Genomic DNA, 20,018 nt, shown 5'->3' on the forward strand with positions numbered 1-20,018 from the left:
CAGTTATTTTCGTACTTTTTCCTCAAAATAATGTTTGGTGAGCACGTAAAACCCAGTATCAGCACATGTAGCAGAGTTATCTGGGATTTTATGCCTCTATGTTTTGATAAAATTAAAAAAGGAAACGCCATCGACAATTCAAACACAAATAACACCATGGTACGCCACACTAGAAAAATAATCAGTAAACGGTTGATTTTGGATATCGCTGAAGCGCATGTCTGATCATCTGACCTGGTTACTATTTTCATTTGGCTAGGCTCTGGAACGCGAACGTCGAACATAAAAATTAGTCATCTAGCAGCGCGAATTTGAACGCGAGCGTTTGTGTTTGTTTATGAATGACACTTCGTAATCTGTTCAACGCAGGAACGAGGCCGTCAACGCGGGAACGAGGACGTCCACGCGGGAACAATGTTTTCAACGCGGGAACGAAGGCGCCACCTCAGAAAAGTGGGCGCCAACGCGGGAACGAGGACGTTGACGTGGGAACGAGGACGTTGACGCGGGAACGAGGACGTTAACGCGGCAACTTGGCTTAATACATGTTTGTTTCCTAGTATTTTTAGTGATTTAAATAAAAACGTTACTTAGTTTCAAGTTTTGTATTAATGCAAACATGGCAGGTTACATTACAAGAATATTATGTCTGTAATTTGAATTTTCAGTTACATTAAGATGACGTTTTTTGGTTATCATCTACAACAATAAATTCTTCATCGTTAATTATTTTATAAGACCAATGAATTTTTCCTTTTCCTATGTCATGTACGTATCGGTACATTTTTGAATACACCGGAGGAATTTTTTTAATGTTTGCCGTTGTTGCCAAGTCGTCCAGATAATCTCTTTGTTCTATTCCTAATAAATGAGAATGGTCTGAATTGTTTCGTGTCTCCATATGTTTTTGGAGATCTTCCAACATTTCTTTTTTGGTGACCGAAAAATTCCCATTCAGATATGCCAAGAAGAATCGGATCTAAAAATAAAAAAAAATCATTTCACTTTTTGAATACCATTTAATAGTAATATTAGTCACCTGAATACCAAAGAGTACAAATGGAAATGTCCTAAAGGGAATCCCAATGAAAGCCATAGTAGGATGGTTGATATTCATAATTTGTTTGTACAAGTATTTCACCCATCTACCCTCTACTTCCATACTACATTCTTTACATAGAAATGGGTAGCTATATTTATAACCTAAAATGATACAGTGAATAATGAAATATACTCCAAATTCAACGACAATGTAGAATATACAAAGTGAAATATAGCTCATAACTCGTACATACAATCATTCCAATGTTTCTCTAACTTCTTGATTTGAGCATTTGAGCCCATGCGCTCACTCTAGTCAGTATTTCAAGAGCGCCTACCCAGCTAGCAAGCTATAGTCGATTTGATGTTAAATGTCTTTTTGGTCAACTCACGTCAATGACATCAAAAAGACATTACGAGAATGTATTGATATCTAGTTAGCCTAGACCAATTCCATGTATAAACAAAATATTGCGTTACCATAGCAACGAACAATAACTTATTAGAAGTGTAAGTGTAAAGTTTGACGTCAAAAAAGTAAACTAGAGTTACGTAATAAATTAAAAGTAAAGATGTCCACCGAAATTTACCTGTGCAGAGTATTACATCATCAATAGTTGCCTCGGAACCATCCGAGAATAAAACAGAATGTTGACGAAATTCTTGGATACCAGTTTTTCTCTGGATACCATCTGGTAAAGGAACAATTGGGTTGATGGGGCTCCTGTGACAAATAATTACCTGCAGATATTTACCTATGGTTAAATTGAAAGTCGTGTATTATTTGTTGGAGCGAATGAAATTATCACATTACTATAATATGAGGATGAAATTTTGTGTTCTATTTAAAAAATAATGTATCCTTCTACTTACAGTATCTGCTACTTCTTTAACTAGTCTAGATATGTCAATTCCCGACGATCCGCTACCAATAACCAATACTTTTCTATTCTTATAAACGTCCGATTTTCTAAAATCGTGGCTGTGGATTGTTGTGCCTTGGAAATTTTCTAGTCCCGGAAAAGTTGGTATTGATGGAACTGAAAAATTGCCGATGCACACGACAATTGCATCAAATTCTTTGGTATCGACGGTCTTTGATTCAAGATCTTTGACATCTACAGACCACCTTCCTTTTTCCAGAGGAGATACTTTTAATACGTGTTTAAAAAACTAAAAAAAAATTACTTGTATTTGATTTTTTATGTAGTATAACACAATTAGTTCGTTGGACTTTTATATCAGAAGTTACAGGTTATATGGCTACGAACTCCCCACTGATATAGACCGTGAAGCCGGTCCTGTTCTAATTTGTTATCGAAACTAAAGTTTGGTGGAAGCGTCGATTATTTTTAGACATCTACTTACTTTTTGTGGCTGATTTTTTAGAGACAATTCCCAAGAAACGACAATATAGAGATTTCAAGAATGGGAATGTTCCAGAAGATCGTTTTAATATATAAAGCAATAGTTTACCAACCGTAAGGGAGTCAACCATTTGATGGTAGGTATATTGAATACTTAGGGACAGGAAATGGATTTGCCGTTTGCCATTGAAATACTTTGTATTGTCTGTCATCTTTTGTCGTGGGTCTGTTGGAGTAAATTAGATCTTTTATTAGGCTCCACAAATAAAAATCGAAGCAATTTAGGTCTGGAGATCAGGGTGGCAAAATAAATAAACTTCCACGTTGTGTCTTTGCTTCAGAATAATAAACGTTAATCGCACAACCGAATTGAGCGTCTGTATACCAAAGAGAGAAAAATAGGATTCAAGGAGACTCAGATATGAAAAATTTCTATCGTAGTGCCAGTAAAACTTACCTTAATGTGGGGTAGCAAATTGAAGTGTGCAGCATAGTCATGTATATATTGTAGAACTTCGGGTTGCGTCACATATGAATGATCGGGTTTAGAAAATGGGAATCCTTCAAACTGCATTAGCTCCTTTGGTAAATTTGTCCTGAAAATATTTCCCAATCAAAGGATCTATGTAGCCAATAAGAATGGTTCTCGGTCATATATCCGAAATTAATTAGTTTTTTTATTTAATACACCTTTTACCAATGGGTTATAGTCGAAGAAATTAAGTAAAAAAAGGGCAAAACCTACGAATTTCGGATCAAGATACAAGTACATCTCGAATGGTTAGAGAATGAAAAATTTATAACTCCGGAAATATTGCCAGAAATGAGTTTAATTTTACTACCTTACGGTTTACGAAATCGCTGAAGAGGAATATCACGAAAAGGTCTATGATGTACCTGGTGCACAGGACGGCCGACATCTACATCGTCTACTGAAGTCCCGTGGACATGAAATATACCCTGGAGGTTTTCGAGATTGCTGAATACGAATATCACGACGGCGATGACCTGCGAAGTACCAATATCGTTCGAATGAGCTTGAAAAGAGTTTAATTACAAGTGCAAATGTGGCTATGTGGAAATCGATGCAGCGAGATTCCCACTGATTAGGAATGGGAACTGAAAGCACCACATCGAGCGCCGTGAATATATTGTGCAGATTAAAACCGATTGTAGAAATGCATGTGGATGCAGGAAGCGTGGTTTATATTGCAGTGTCGCAAACATAGAGCATTAATTGTACAAATGTTGAGAATTATTTTGCCAAAAAAACTGCAGAGGAAGAAAATGAAATGGGAGGCGAATAAAATTGAGAAACAAAATTATACTGCACCAAAATAATGAACATTAAATAATTTTTCGTAAAAAATAAATGAATTTTTATAATGAAAGATGAAACTGAACTAATTACTCTTAAGTTAAGCGACCTCCGCGAATTTCCACAGGACTACAGTAGTCGACGTCAACTTGGGTACCAGGTACATTACAGGTCATTGCAGGTCAAAAACGAATTGGGTACAAAAAGGGCACAGTTCACGTCTGGTACTTTGTTTAAACCAAACACCCTTACAAGCAGGTACATTTTACTCGTCTATTTATTTATAAAAATAATAAATTTATAAAATGAGGTATCTAATTGTCGGCAAGGGTTACGGATGATTACTGATATATGATCGAAAGCCATACAAATTTCTATTAATTCAAATTAAACTAGAAAATATTTGTTTCTGTGGTAAAATGTACCTCAATCCTTGATACATTGAAGTATGAATAGGTAAACCATATTCATCAGATCCAGTTTTGTCGGTATAATTCCACGTGCCTCCTATTAAACCGGTCTGTTCAAAAACTTCACAGTTATGATGTTCATCTAAGCTGTGCTTCAACGCTGCCAGTCCAGCAGCTCCAGCTCCAATAATACCAATCTTCATATCTGTAAATCAACCGAAACTGAAAATGATTCACAAATGAGTCTCGATAATCAGATAATTCACAACTTTTAAAGTAGTCCACTACTTGTGTGTTTTTTACGTATACATTTATATTAGGTATACTTTCTACGAGAGGTTTCAGTTATATATAACTATAAATTTGGAAATATAATATTTCAATTACAAAAATCAAAAACTTTTTCTGTATATGTATCAACTTAATAGATATTTCTGGTTTCTAAGCAGCTTCTCCTACGCTTCAAGGTGAGGCAGCAGCTACTACAAGAGTAAATTGTTATCGTACAATTTATCCATTAACAATATAGAAAATGGAGAAGCAGTAAACTACGTGAGGCATGAAGGTGATGCAAATAGAGGCGCTAACCTGCATATATAAATTTATCGAACGATAAAACTGGTAAAAGACTAAAATTCATCTTCTTTTCTAACAACTGCAGCGGTCAACAAATGAACAAGTACGTTTTTGTGATATACACGTTGTGTTTAAGAAGATTCAAAAACATTGACTCCATTTCTGATAAGTTCCTTGTCACTGGTCATACGCAAAAAGAAAAAGCAATCAAACGGACAAGAAAATCTGGACGAATTCGTGTTCCTAGTCAATTTGTATAAATAGTTAGAACAGGAAAAGTTTCAGAGCCTTTCTACACCACAAATGAGCTGAGCTTCAATTATATTGTTGATTTTATAAACGCGACCAGCTTTTTGGGGAACAGCTTCAATGTGGATGATTTCAAAAGCAAATTTTCATTTTCTGGAATAAAATTTTTCATGATAACTAAAGAAAATCCGAAATTCTTTTGACTCTTCTAACATCCTCCATCAAGCTACGTCTCAACCAGCTCAAGTCCGGAGAACTACAAGAAAGAAAGCTTACGGATCACCTATTGGTATTTCTCAAAACAGAAAGAATGACTTATTGACTTTAGTAATCAGTGGAGTTGTTGTTGAAATATATCGAAAATTTTACGAGAATCTACCAATCCAAAAGCTCAATTAGAAGAAAAGGCCAACTGTATCAATCGAAGAAGACTGATTTCGTAATTATGTATATTTTACATTTTGTTTTAGAGCAAAGTACCCGCTGCGACAGTCCTCAAATTATTGTTTGAGCTAATGAAAGACTGAATCCATGTTATGTTCCTAACGTTAACTATTGTTCCTTTAAGTTATGAAAATAAGTTTCTTTTCAAAATAAAATATTGATTTTAATATTACTCTTAAAAAACTTATAGTTTTTACATTTCCTAATTTTTATATTTTTATACAATAAAATTTTAAAAATTCGATATTTGTTATTTATTTTTCCTATATTTTGACTATTTTTCCCATAAAGGAGAAGGTGTAATATGTATTATTAAAACAAGTTTATAATGCTGAAAAAGTAATAAAAAATATAAAACTGACATCACAATTTGAACCATACTTTCAGTCAAGACTATGACAACTCAAAAATTTTTTGTTAGTTTTTTAAAAACCATTTTTGATTGAAAAAATGTGAGTTATCTCAACTTAAATAAGGCATTCAGCTAAAATATCGGTTGAATAAGTAGAGAAAAAATCTTTCACAAATGCTAAATATCCATCTTGAAAGAACTGAAAAAGTCGATTTTCTTTTTTGAGTTGTCACAGTATTGCTCTCAACGTGCGATATTTTGATAAACTGAACGAGTTGGGGATTTTATAAACTAAACGGTAAATTTGATAAATATCAAATAATTTATCACATTTACCAAATTCCCGATTTATGATTTTTACTGTAACATATATAACTTCAGCAATATCTGAAACTAATGAGAATCCTATAAACCAATACCTGCAGACCTAGATCTAATCTAATTATATGTTATAAAGCAAAGTTATTAGCGATTAGATGCGAAGGGCTAGATGGGGATACGAAAATTAGGAACAAGTTTGAAAGCAAATGTAACTTGAAGAAGAAGACAAACATTAACTATGAAATAATCTGCAAAGGAGCGAATGATAAGGAATGCCGAGTTGATCAGTACTTAAAACAAATACGTATGATGTTTTGTGTACCATAGATCAATTCAGTAACTGGATGTGAAAGTCGCATCAGTTATTTTCTATCTGGAAATTACGGTGATGAAATGCTGTTGTCATAAAAAAAATTCTCACAGTAAATAAAATTGACTTTCTGATTATTTTCCACAATATTCAAAAAAAAAAATTCTATTAGCAATGCAGTATTACCTTTTCGTCTGCTCGTTAGACATCTTTGTATTTCTTTATCTTTCATGTAGTTTTTCCTGTGCATAGGAATTATCCAAAAAGGGCAAACAAACTGATAATTTGGTATAGTCATTACTAGTAATTTCTTAATTTTGAATGTTTAAAAAATTAAAGTAAAACCCGAAAAAAATATATCTTTCGAACAATAACATTTCATTTGTCATATCAAGAATTCATCATCGATCGATATAATCGATTATATTTACATGGACAAAGTGACGTTATTCGAAATTTGATTTCTGTCTAAATGACGTTAGATTCAACCGTATATAGATCGAGTACCAACACAGTCTTACCAACAGATCTTAAAACGAAGGTAGTGTGGCATATATTCGTTATCTCTCTCGTTCGAGACACTTTACGTATACTGCGCATGCTTGATTTCTGTCTAAATGACGTTAGATTCAACCGTATATAGATCGAGTACCAACACAGTCTTACCAACAGATCTTAAAACGAAGCTAGTGTGGCATATATTCGTTATCTCTCTCGTTCGAGACACTTTACGTATACAGCGCATGCTTGATTTCTATCTAAATGACGTTCGATTCAACCGTATATAGATCGAGTACCAACACAGTCTTACCAACAGATCTTAAAACGAAGCTAGTGTGGCATATATTCGTTATCGTTCGAGACACTTTACGTATACTGCGCATGCTTGATTTCTGTCTAAATGACGTTAAATTCAACCGTATATAGATCGAGTACCAACACAGTCTTACCAACAGATCTTAAAACGAAGCTAGTGTGGCATATATTCGTTATCGTTCGAGACACTTTACGTATACAGCGCATGCTTGATTTCTATCTAAATGACGTTCGATTCAACCGTATATAGATCGAGTACCAACACAGTCTTACCAACAGATCTTAAAACGAAGGTAGTGTGGCATATATTCGTTATCGTTCGAGACACTTTACGTATACTGCGCATGCTTGATTTCTGTCTAAATGACGTTCGATTCAACCGTATATAGATCGAGTACCAACACAGTCTTACCAACAGATCTTAAAACGAAGCTAGTGTGGCATATATTCATTATCTCTCTCGTTCGAGACACTTTACGTATACTGCGCATGCTTGATTTCTGTCTAAATGACGTTAGATTTAACCGTATGTAGATCGAGTACCAACACAGTCTTACCAACAGATCTTAAAACGAAGCTAGTGTGGCATATATTCATTATCTCTCTCGTTCGAGACACTTTACGTATACAGCGCATGCTTGATTTCTATCTAAATGACGTTCGATTCAACCGTATATAGATCGAGTACCAACACAGTCTTACCAACAGATCTTAAAACGAAGCTAGTGTGGCATATATTCGTTATCGTTCGAGACACTTTACGTATACTGCGCATGCTTGATTTCTGTCTAAATGACGTTAAATTCAACCGTATATAGATCGAGTACCAACACAGTCTTACCAACAGATCTTAAAACGAAGCTAGTGTGGCATATATTCGTTATCGTTCGAGACACTTTACGTATACAGCGCATGCTTGATTTCTGTCTAAATGACGTTCGATTCAACCGTATATAGATCGAGTACCAACACAGTCTTACCAACAGATCTTAAAACGAAGGTAGTGTGGCATATATTCGTTATCGTTCGAGACACTTTACGTATACTGCGCATGCTTGATTTCTGTCTAAATGACGTTCGATTCAACCGTATATAGATCGAGTACCAACACAGTCTTACCAACAGATCTTAAAACGAAGCTAGTGTGGCATATATTCATTATCTCTCTCGTTCGAGACACTTTACGTATACTGCGCATGCTTGATTTCTGTCTAAATGACGTTAGATTTAACCGTATGTAGATCGAGTACCAACACAGTCTTACCAACAGATCTTAAAACGAAGGTAGTGTGGCATATATTCGTTATCGTTCGAGACACTTTACGTATACTGCGCATGCTTGATTTCTGTCTAAATGACGTTCGATTCAACCGTATATAGATCGAGTACCAACACAGTCTTACCAACAGATCTTAAAACGAAGCTAGTGTGGCATATATTCATTATCTCTCTCGTTCGAGACACTTTACGTATACTGCGCATGCTTGATTTCTGTCTAAATGACGTTAGATTCAACCGTATGTAGATCGAGTACCAACACAGTCTTACCAACAGATCTTAAAACGAAGGTAGTGTGGCATATATTCGTTATCGTTCGAGACACTTTACGTATACTGCGCATGCTTGAGAATGCGCATAACCGAGCTGAAACCTCGGAGAGTAGAGAAATCCAAGGTTACTAGAATAATAGAAGGTTTGTGACATGCACATGTTTTTGTAAACAAACGATCCGCTGCTAGAACACCAGCTACGTCATTATGTTTACATTTTTGTTTTGTTTATATTTTTATTTCAAACATAACCTCACTAACATTATGTTCGAGTTATGAGGATGTGTGTTATCTCTTGCTGATCTGGCTATACAAACGAATATACTTCTAACTAACGAATTCATTGAGACTAAATTGATGAGCAATAAAAATTTTGTACGCCTTTATTGCTCTATTAAATGAAGGAATGAAACGTAATATGTAAATTCATATCAATCAATCTTATATGTATGCAAATTTAATATTAAGGACATTAATTTAATAGTGTCTGTCTGTATTCGCTGTTCAAGAATTTGGAGTATTTAAAACGGGAATAGCATTTGTTTTTAAAATGAATTTTGGTTTGAGATTCAAGGGTTCTGCCTTTATATCACGCACATAATCTTCCTTTAAAAAATGGTCCGAACAAATCCGTATACTATTGATTTTAACATTCGATCGCAACTCACAGATCAATCGATGGTCGACAACGACTCCTCAAAATTGAGTGCTATTTATCTAGGTCAAAAAATAGAACCATCTATTGGATTAAATCTAAATTTTATCAAGTGGTAACATCGTGTGCATCTTACCAACACTTTTCAAAATATCTAACAACTTGGAAGAAGAAATGCAATGGAATGGGGATCCAAATCGACGATTGATATCAGTTTATATACCCTCCAATTTGCATATATTATGACCAAATGACAGAGTTGTCTTAGAATATATGGGATGCAGATGAACGTGGAAAAGACACAGTACATATGTGTAGGAGAGGAGATGGGACAGATGATATAGAAAAAACATGTAGAATGAACAGAGGAATCACTAAATGGAATACAGAAATTGGAAGACAACGAAAACTACACTGCAATGATTGGAATTCCGTTGCATACAGATCGAAAACGTGGGGAGTAAAAGAAAAATAAAGAAAAAAGAATAGAATCCATGGAAATGGACGCAAATGAAGCGACAAAAACAATTTTAAAACATATTGAGGAAGAGCAGTTGATTTTCTGCGGGAACGTTCAGAGGATGGGAGAGGAAAGGTGGCCAAAAATTGAGTTATCAATTAGATCCCACAGGAGAACAGAAAGAGAGGAAGACCACGATTATCATGAATGCATGAAATAAGAAAATCACTGAGTGTACAAAATTTGAACAATAAAAACTGCAGCGATAGAAAAGAGTGGAAATTAGGCATCGGATGACGTCGTAGGACTCGAACGGCTTAAGGAGACGATTTCTTACTGTTGATGACACAATAAAGCGGTCATGACGAGCGGTTGTAAATCGCCCCAGTCTTCTTTTAACGCCGACACACTCTTCGAATCGCTGCGCGGGTCATATCAAATTGTTCAGTAACAGCAGCTTGTTAACCAAGTCCATTTTCGATTGAAACCATAACTTGGGTGGCTTTTTCTGGTGTATTATGCATTAAACTAACACACTTGAACACTATTGAGATTAGAACCAATTTATATTCACACTAACTGACCCGGCAAACGTTGTTCTGCCATATAAATTATATTTATGAAATATTTTTCTAGTTCAATACAAATAACTAGCTTACTATAAGTGTATAGGGATGTACTTGTAATCGAAAACGTTGTAGATAATGAAAATATGCATTATTTACGTTAATAAATCTTAAATTACAATTCTCGATCGCTATCTAAACATCAAAAATAATTATTCATATTTTTACTATTAATTATGTCTCAGTGCATTAGAATGTACAATATTCTTGGTTAGTACGTCTTTAGCCAACACAAACAAACTGGATGGTTTTCCCACGCGAGAACATGTCCGTGTCCGTGGTGTTTCCAAATCTAAGCCACATACAGACAATGTCTGGCCTTGTGCCTTATTGATCGTCATAGCCAATGCCAATCTAATTGGGAATTGAGTGCGTTTGAATTCAACTGGCACATCTGTAGGAATCTTAAAGATTCGTAGCATTGATGGCTTCAATAACGTTTTCATTAATTACACAGTTGTGATGGGTTCAAAGTTACGAAGCAGAATGATCGGAGATCCAACCTTCAATTGTAAATGGTGTAGTGGCATGCCTGACAAATCCAATGAATTTAAAAATTCAATTGGATAATTCACACTTTCGTTTGGTATCGCAAACTGCATCGATATATTTGTATGACACCAAGTCCCCAGGCAACAACTGTTGTATCTTCAAATTTAACTTATTGACTCTTTCCGTCAGCCACTTATGATTTTCATATTGTGTGTGTACATCGGGAAATATGTTATCGATGAGAATATTTTGCGATACGATGATTGTGCCGCAGTCCGCCTGTAATTTTATGGATCATCCAGTATTTTCATGTACAGCAACTTTCCCATCGCCAATATCTAACAGTTGTTTAGAGAAAGTTTCGGCGGATGGATCCTGAAGCATTTGAACGCGATGGTTTTAAGCAAGCGTCTATTTCATCAGCTTACGTGGAATAACGGGATGTGTTTGTCTAAAATCACCTCAAAAGAGTAACAAAATGCCGCCAAATTGTTTTTTATATCATTTAATGTCCTATATGCCATAATGCATTTATCCCTGATAATAATTTTACATTGTTTCAGCACTGTAGACATAGACGATTGTTTTTTATGTTGCACACTGCATCTGAATATCTTTGAATGTCCAATGGCAGCTTAAATGCTGAATGAGTTGTTCTGTCTACAGCTAATAAAGTTTCTGCGATACGAGAAGACGCAACGGCCAATGCGGCGCCATTTTGTGATCGTTTCGCGGCAAGAAGTAACGAAATAAGGAACGTTTTGCCAGTTCCACCTGGTGCATCCAAAAAAAGAATCCTCATTGTTCTAGCGAATCTGCCAGCTTAATGCGGTCGTAAATAATTTTCTGTTCATCATTTAATAGTGAAACATTGGGACAAACAATGCCTGCCATTTCTACAGTATCGTACTGTAGTTCACGAATCACATCTGTAATGAATAAATCAGATGCGTTCCGATTCGGTGTACCTTGTACGATGTCGATACAATCAGTCATTGAATCTTTGTGATTATTCCTAAACATGTTTGTTTCTGTGCAGTTTAATGCTGCTCCAGACTGTCCCAATGATTGTCATCTTCTAGCAAGCCTAGTGCAAGGCGTGTATATCTTGAAATGACAGTTGTCCGGTGACATTAACCAACAACAGTCGCAGATCAAAGCATTCAGTCTGTCTTGGATTGACTGTATATACGCGAGCCAAACTAATTGATTTGAATAAACCGGGGCACGCATCAACTGGTCCCTTGAAAAATATCGCGGTGGAAAAATAGGGGTTGATCTTAGAGGGGTGAAAAATTCAGAGTAATGATATTTTTTTCTTCTAAATTTCATGAGGATCGGTCAAGCCGTTTCGGAGGAGTTCAATTACAAACACTGCGACACGAGAATTTTATATATTAGATTAATAAAGCATATTAAATTGTCTTTTAAACAGCATATTCCTTTTTTTCTGATAGTTAAAGTCAAAAGTTTACAGTGGGCCGATTTCTTTGATAACTTTTAATGACCATACGATCAGAAATAAAACAATTTTTTCAACAATATAACTTTATTAAATAATATAAAACGTACAAAATATACAGAAGATAGTTAACTTCTCCAGACCAACAAGTTGCTTATCCAAATTTTAATAAACATCGAATTGCCGACAATAATAGAAAATATTTAGAAATATGAACTATGGACACTACGAATTTTTATGTTTATAACTCCGATGGTATTTCTCTAACTTATTCGGTATATTAAAGCAAAGTTGCCAGATGGGAATTTTGGCAGAGGTTTGCAATATATTGGAAAGTATCGACAGACTATAAAAATCCACTGGAAACCGACCAAAAGGAATGTCTCTTATTCAACAACTCTAGCTACTAGAAATGGTTAGACAAAGCTTACTACGAAAAGTGAAAATTTTTTGATCAAGTTACTTGTTTCACATAGGAAAGGAAAAGTATGAAAATTCCTTCATGCATTGAATACGCAACTGCTATAGACACAGACAAATGTCTAAGTCAATAACCGAATCACATAAACAATTGTTTTATTTCTATTAATGGATTCACGTCAGGTGTTTGCTTTTATTGTGGCATACGAAATTTCCCGAAAACGGAGAGTGAAAATAATTGTCTGTTGGGTGAGAAAATGGGTGGATAGAAGAAATGGATTAGGATCGTGTTCCACACACGTAAATGAGCTGGAAGTAAAAGATGCGCAATAATTTAGAAATTTGATCCGGACGTTTGCAGTGCATTTGAAAACCTTCAGACTCGAAATGCGATTCCTCCTCAGATTAATGGTTACATTTCGATTTATGGTTTCAGGTAAACATGATGATTATTATTATTATTATTATACAGGTTTCGTCAAGTGTGGATTTCCCACTGACCTTCAATCCCGTAACAATTTTGTCAAAAAGTGATTTTTATACATTAGGTATATGTTGGATATTCCATAAAAACTCATGCTCCTCATAAAGATGAGCTCCTTGACTCGTCCATCCACACTCTTTTATCTTTCATCTCTCATTTTAAAGAACAAATTTTCAACACTTAAATCTCCAACACTTCTGAAACTTTTCCAACACGAACATCTGCGACTCGAGTCTCGAGACTGTTTTGTCTCAGATGGACAAGTACCTTAGCATGATCATTCCTTTGTAGTATGTCAGTAATATAATAGAATGTTTGTACGATAACACATCGTCGAATGAGCATCAGGATGATTGTCGAGGCTGTAAACGCCGATAAAGAAACGGTTAGAAAAATTTTACACATTACAAAAGTCTGTGCGAAGTGGGTGCCAAAAAATCTGACTCCTGACCAAAAGCTCTTGCGTCAACGGATGTGCTCAGATTTCCTTGAACGATCTGCTTTGAAAGAGAACCGATTTGAGTCGATGGAAGAGGTAAAGCAAAAAACGGTAGAGCTTCTAAAGGCGCTCACCAAAACAGACTTCCATTACTGCTTCGATCAATGGAAAAAACGTATGGAGAGGTGTGTGGCAAGGGGAAGGAAGTATATTGAAGGGGAGCATTCGAATGTATAATAATTTTTATAATAAAAACTTTTTTCGTAACCAGTCTCGTTATTTAATAGCCAGACCTCGAAGTTGCAAAAAATTCTGCTCGTTTACTGCAACTACCATTAACAGAGGAAGAGCTCGAATGATATTTTTTGATGTTACCAAGAGTGTTTTATAATTTGTTTTAATTTTTTTGTTATTGCGTGCACTGAATTGAACTTTTTATCTTTACTTAAAAATTTATTTATAAGTGTATTTACTACAAGTACGTCTTTAAGTAATTGTGTGTAATAAAGCAATTTAAAAATAACAAAAATTTAGATAATTACCCCAAAATTAACCCGACTGTAAGATTTTTTGGGCTCGCCCGACGGAGGTTAAACCATTACCAAGGGATGAAATGAGCAGAAGAAAGAGAAGAACCTCCCACAGAAAATTGGATAGAGTGCAAATAAAGCAAAAGATGGGCACACGAGAATTGGGGGAGGGGTCGTGCAAAACCGATATGTTGAAGTTTCACAGTTTTTATTAGGAATTTGCAAAGACTATTGTTGTTTAGAAATTTTTTTTATCATATTCCAGACTCTAATTACTCAAGTCCCTCAATGTAACGTGAAATCTCACATTTTTCGTGCGGAAAAATCGAATTAACAACTAAAAATTGTACGTAATGATTAAAAAAAATTGTTTTCGACTTTTCTGAAACAGTTTACTATGATGATGATAAAATTTTTCACACCATCAAGAAGTAGAGATTTTAATAAATAGAAAACTCACCAACTTTTTCAAAAAAGCTGATATTTTGACGGGAGAATTTTCGTTCGAAAATTAGGGGGCTTTTACGATATTATGTCAAATTAACGCGAAAAAATAAACATTTCGTGTGTATATGGGACCTAAAAAGGTAACTTTTCAAAAAATTTCGACAAAAAATGTTTTTTGGAAAAAAACGAAAAACTGGATTTTTTTAATTTTTCATATAAATTTTGAGGTTATGTGAAAAAAGTGTGAATACAAAAGTTGTAGATCTTCTTATTGCCTACAAATTTGCTATTTGACTTTTTTCCATAGGACTTGTAGTTTTACCATAAATCGATGTAAACCATTTTTTTTACCCTTAAAAACTCACCCCTGTCCCATCCTCACCACAGATCACCCGTAAATTATTTTTACTTTCATTATATTCTTGTCTTTTTTCAATGGGTTTCATCCTACTACGTATTTTTTATTCTTTTCCTTAATATATTTGTCTTGCCCGAGTTTCCCCTACATTAAAAATTTTGGTACAAGTTTTCGTGTGATAAAATAAATTTTGTCGAGTAGTGTTATTTGAAACGATAGTTTACAGTGGTCAAAAGATAAGCAACTCCATAGAGTAACAATAAGACTGTTACGAAAGCTTCCATTATAATAAAATGAGACAAACTACTACCAATATCTAACCAAGATCCGACGTTAGTGATCAAATACAAAAATTGTAATACCATCAAATCGGAAAAAATTAAAATGATACAAAATATATTCATGACGTTCAATTTACCTATTTCGTTAATCGCACGAAAAATACTACAACTAAATATGAAAGGAACAGTGAATTTTAAAAGAATTAGACCCATCATTTTGAATGGACTGAAGATGGTGAGGAAAGCTCTAACCCACATTGGATCAAAGGAGTTCATACTCGCTATATATCCTGTACCGAAAAATCCTACGAAAATAAATGCCATGAACAAAAAGGCTCTTCTAAAATCGTCGGAGCAAATGGAAGTTCGACTACTGTATTTATCGAAACGCAAAAAGTAAATAATTTTATGGGAAGACTTATATCGGAATGTTTTAGATTCAATCAACAACCAAGTGTAAAGCAAAAATATATAAAATACAGAACACAAAACTTCATAATTAGGAGATACTAGTAAGTAGAAAGGCGCGAAACCAAATACTGTTGAAATTAGTCTTAATGCAATAAATCTATCAGTTAAAGGTATAACTAACAAAGGAATCAAAGTTATTAACCAAGATAAATACTTCCAATTGGAATCGGACGAAATATATTGAAACTCTATCAAAAAAATGTACACAACCGATAAATGCAAAAAGAAAAACTGTACCAACAAAATATTATATTGGAAATTAACATTTTCTAACTTTTTATAATATTTTAAATCAACGAAATATATTTTGGCAAACATTATTAAATACCCCGTATATCCAGCGAGATACATGGGGACATTAAAAGCAGTTTTCATAACAGGTAAACACGGAAATACAGATAATACTAAACTACAAATAATCCAACAGATTTTTTCTGTTTTTGATGAATTATCTCGAAGGGATTTAGACACAGTCACCCAAGTAGCAACCAAAATCATAACTACAGTAAACGAGGCGCGATTAAAAAACCCGTACACAAGCAATTCCAAACCTACCAGATAATATACCGTTTGAAGGAGAGCTGATACCGAGAGTTTAAAAGGAAGTTTAGTATAATCTTTATCTCTAAGTAATATAAAATATGCTAAAAATGGAAAATTGAAATATAAGTAATAAGAAAAATTAAAATTACTTACAGCACATAATACAGTGATTACAATTACGACTGGTATAACGAACTTGTTGCTCCTATTGTACACTTGTGAATTTTTTACATCAAAAATAGACACATATAAAAACACTATCCACACTATAAATCCTAAACTAACAGTTATTAACACCGGATATTGATAATAATTGTGATAATAATTTATACCATTGATGAGAAAGTTCATAAATTTTTCATATTTCTCAGTTTCGATATCATCATCATCATTCAATGATTCACTTTTAACCAGCAAATTTGATAGTTCCTCATTCAAATATCCATCATCGACGTTTTTGTAGGGTAGATAGATTAACGCATGTTTTTTGGTTCTTTTACGTTTTCGATCGAATATTGAAGCTAATTCCAATACGTTAGAAAACAGCATTAATCTTAGATTTTTAGTACTGGAATCGATGTAATCAACAGGAAGTATACCTAAAGAATTTATAGGGATATTAATACCGATTAGCGATGATAATAACGGAGCTATATCTATCTGATTAACATCTCGTCTCAGGTGATTCTTGCGTATACCAGCTCCCCAAGCTACTAATGGCACTTCTGTTTCATGATTTGTTCCAGCACCATGGGAACCCCAATCAGTCATTCCATGATCAGCAGTAAAAACAAAAGCGGTTAAGTTATCTTTATAAATAGAATTGAATAATTTACTGATCCTTTCTACATTACTATCGACTAATTTTATATTGTTTTTATATTCTTTTGAATGAGGTTTATACCCGTGTCCTGCTGTGTCAATTCCAAGTAAATGGAGAAAGTAGATGTTACCTTGTGCGTAATATGGTTTGCAGTTTATTATGCACGTTGCGATTTCAGTCCTCAAAAATTTGTCTACTTTTTGAAACACCCAAGTATCTAGTAGTCCTGTATCATTTTTACCAAAGTCTTCTATCCTCGAATCATAGGAATGTATATGAATGTTCGGTAATTTATCTCTGTTGAATATAGTGACTATATCTGGACTTCCCCAAGCCCAAGCATTAGTACTTTGATTGATGACAGAATCAAAATTAACTGGATTAGATTTCCAACCTTTTAAAATTGCACTGGGATCTTCATAAATTCCAGCAAGCATTGCGACATGTCCCGGTCTTGATTCAGTAGGTACTCTAGTGTGTGCTAGTCCCCAACTTCCTTCATTTTTCAATACGTGAGTTAGAAAAGGTGCAAGTTTTTCGTTTTCCTTTCCGAATATCGCTTCGGCTCTTAATCCATCCGCGACAAAAAGTACAAGTCTTTTAGCTGGCGGATTGAGTGTACTCAAGACGGGAGACATTCCATGGTCAATTGGACTAGCAAAGTATACATCGAATACAGCCAAAAGTAATAAGAAGTGAATTAATAATCCGGAAACTATTATTTTGTACCTTTTAAATTTACCATCTGTATCATCTTCCTCTTCCATTATGAAGAAGTCTACAAAAAGAAAATTCATTTCAGGGGTTAACTGTTATACCAAATGAGATGAAAAGATAAACTATAATGAAATTAAACAAAAGTTTAAGTACCGGCTGTTACTACTAAACTTGACAGTATCTGTGGGCTATTATCTAAAAAAAATTGTCTCACCACTTTATCAGAACAGCAATATTTAGAAAAATGTCTCATATTAATATTAAAAATGGTCTAATGAGTACTTTTAGTTATGTATATATGATTCACATTACAAGGTATTAATTTTGACACACAAATAGGAAATGAATAACTGGAGAACTTGTTAGATTGTTAGTATTTGAGTTTAAAGCACAAGCAATGCTAAATAAAAAATGAAAAACAGTGAAAAAGGATTAGTTAACAAAAATAAATTAATCAGAGCTAGTAGTAGAAGCGTAGTTAAATAAAACCCAATGAAACAAACATTGAATTATTACAAAATTTTTCTATTTTTCAAGTTGTGTGGATTTTAATTGTATATTTTTAATATGTTCAAATATATTATAATATATAAAAATGATCTTTAGATCTACTACAATCGAAACAGCTTGTATAATATACTTTAATATATATATTTTTTTAATTCAAAGTGCTTGTTTACTTAGCATCAAATTACTTAAAGTCTTTAGCACATTCCTCATGTTTAAAAAATTTATAATCCACTAGAATTTGTGTTTCAAAAGATAATATTTAAATTACATTTTCGTATTTGTAGATGTGGAAAAATTATTATCTCATATTTTTTTATCAATTGCATAATATGAAATTATTAGAAATTGTGGAAATTATTTATAGTGTATAGATACAAGGAAAATCAACATTTTTATAAATAAACATATATATATTATTACATTATAAATATATATAAATAAACTCACCTGTTTTACTCAAAATAGAAATAAAAACATGACAGATTAACCTCACTTATCACTGCCGGGCACTGTGTAATCGATCAATGTCGAATAACCATGACAACATAGTTGTCATGAACCAGGAAACGTTATAGAATTATAATTAAATAAATCATAATTAACCATTTTATCAATAAACTTTGCGTTTTAATTAGATGTTATTATAATTCTATTTTAACACTTACATATTAATATCGAAATATTTCAATAAATATAATAATTGACTGTAACTTACTTTTCTAAAGCGGCAACACTGTTATTGAATATACCAGATGTTTTATTTGATTTGTATGAAAGTATATTATCTACGAAAATATACAATTGTTGAAAGTAAAGGAAGTGGAATATTTATTAAGTATAATTCGGAACATAATGCAAAATCTAGTTTTGTTTATGCAAATAAAAAAATTGTTAATAAACCATGAAATTAGTTTGCCCGATTATCGAAAAATGGAAATTTATATTTATCCGTGGAAAATAAACATTGGTAATCGACATATTATAGTACGAGAAAAATAATGTAAAAAATGTAAAAGGGAAAAAAGACCTTGAAAGTTATATAATCAGTACAGCGACGAGTACCGGATTTTAATACGTATTGGAAAATTGTAATTGCTGAAAAATGATATAGCGTAATGTTACTTACTTTTGTATTTTTTCGTCAAATCAAATTGAAAGACTTTTATTTATATCTAATTTAATGAATTTAAAACTGAATATTTATCTTTCTTATCTGTTAAAACATGATAACTCTTATATTTATTCATATTCGCTAACAAGTCCGCAATTTCTATAGATATAAAAATGTTGCACTTTAAACTTTTTCAACTAACAAGATACAAAGGAAGGTCATTTCATAATTTCGCAGTCCCCTCGTTTTTTTGGCTCAAGAAAATCGAAAAATTATCCGATTTCGATGAATCTTCTTTTAAAATCTTCGTTTTTACGGCGAATTTACGAAAAATATTATGGGAATAAAAAAATGAAAAGTTTTATTCGTTTCGGGGCTTAAAATTTTCTTGAAAATGCACTCGTTGTATAATTGTTGATAATTTTTTAACAAATA

The 20,018-nt window shown here is 33.5% G+C and overlaps 2 protein-coding genes across 6 annotated transcripts; both read right to left on the reverse strand.

The window, feature by feature from the left end:
* Positions 1 to 590: 590 nt before the first annotated feature.
* LOC130897052 (dimethylaniline monooxygenase [N-oxide-forming] 4-like) lies at positions 591 to 19,743 on the reverse strand. 5 transcript variants are annotated; one of them, XM_057805559.1, is made up of 7 exons: positions 19,599 to 19,743; positions 4,152 to 4,341; positions 2,866 to 3,004; positions 1,915 to 2,214; positions 1,632 to 1,782; positions 1,040 to 1,203; positions 591 to 979 (listed from the first exon to the last, which is right to left on the reverse strand). In XM_057805559.1, exons 2-7 carry the CDS (start codon positions 4,337 to 4,339, stop codon positions 674 to 676), a joined length of 1,248 nt encoding a protein of 415 aa, XP_057661542.1. In that variant the 5' UTR covers positions 4,340 to 4,341; positions 19,599 to 19,743; the 3' UTR covers positions 591 to 673. The 5 variants fall into 5 exon arrangements, with proteins under 5 accessions (XP_057661542.1, XP_057661545.1, XP_057661544.1 ...); XM_057805562.1 differs by having other exon boundaries at positions 4,152 to 4,358; positions 19,599 to 19,645; XM_057805561.1 differs by lacking the exon at positions 19,599 to 19,743 and adding an exon at positions 19,188 to 19,403 and having other exon boundaries at positions 4,152 to 4,358.
* Positions 12,518 to 19,204, reverse strand: LOC130897051 (GPI ethanolamine phosphate transferase 1-like). The gene is made up of 2 exons (XM_057805557.1): positions 18,920 to 19,204; positions 12,518 to 18,023 (listed from the first exon to the last, which is right to left on the reverse strand). Exon 2 carries the CDS (start codon positions 18,010 to 18,012, stop codon positions 15,331 to 15,333), a length of 2,682 nt encoding a protein of 893 aa, XP_057661540.1. The 5' UTR covers positions 18,013 to 18,023; positions 18,920 to 19,204; the 3' UTR covers positions 12,518 to 15,330.
* Positions 19,744 to 20,018: the final 275 nt, after the last annotated feature.

Source organism: Diorhabda carinulata, chromosome 8 (genome assembly GCF_026250575.1).
Source record: "Diorhabda carinulata isolate Delta chromosome 8, icDioCari1.1, whole genome shotgun sequence".
NCBI classification, from domain to species: Eukaryota; Metazoa; Arthropoda; class Insecta; order Coleoptera; family Chrysomelidae; genus Diorhabda; species Diorhabda carinulata.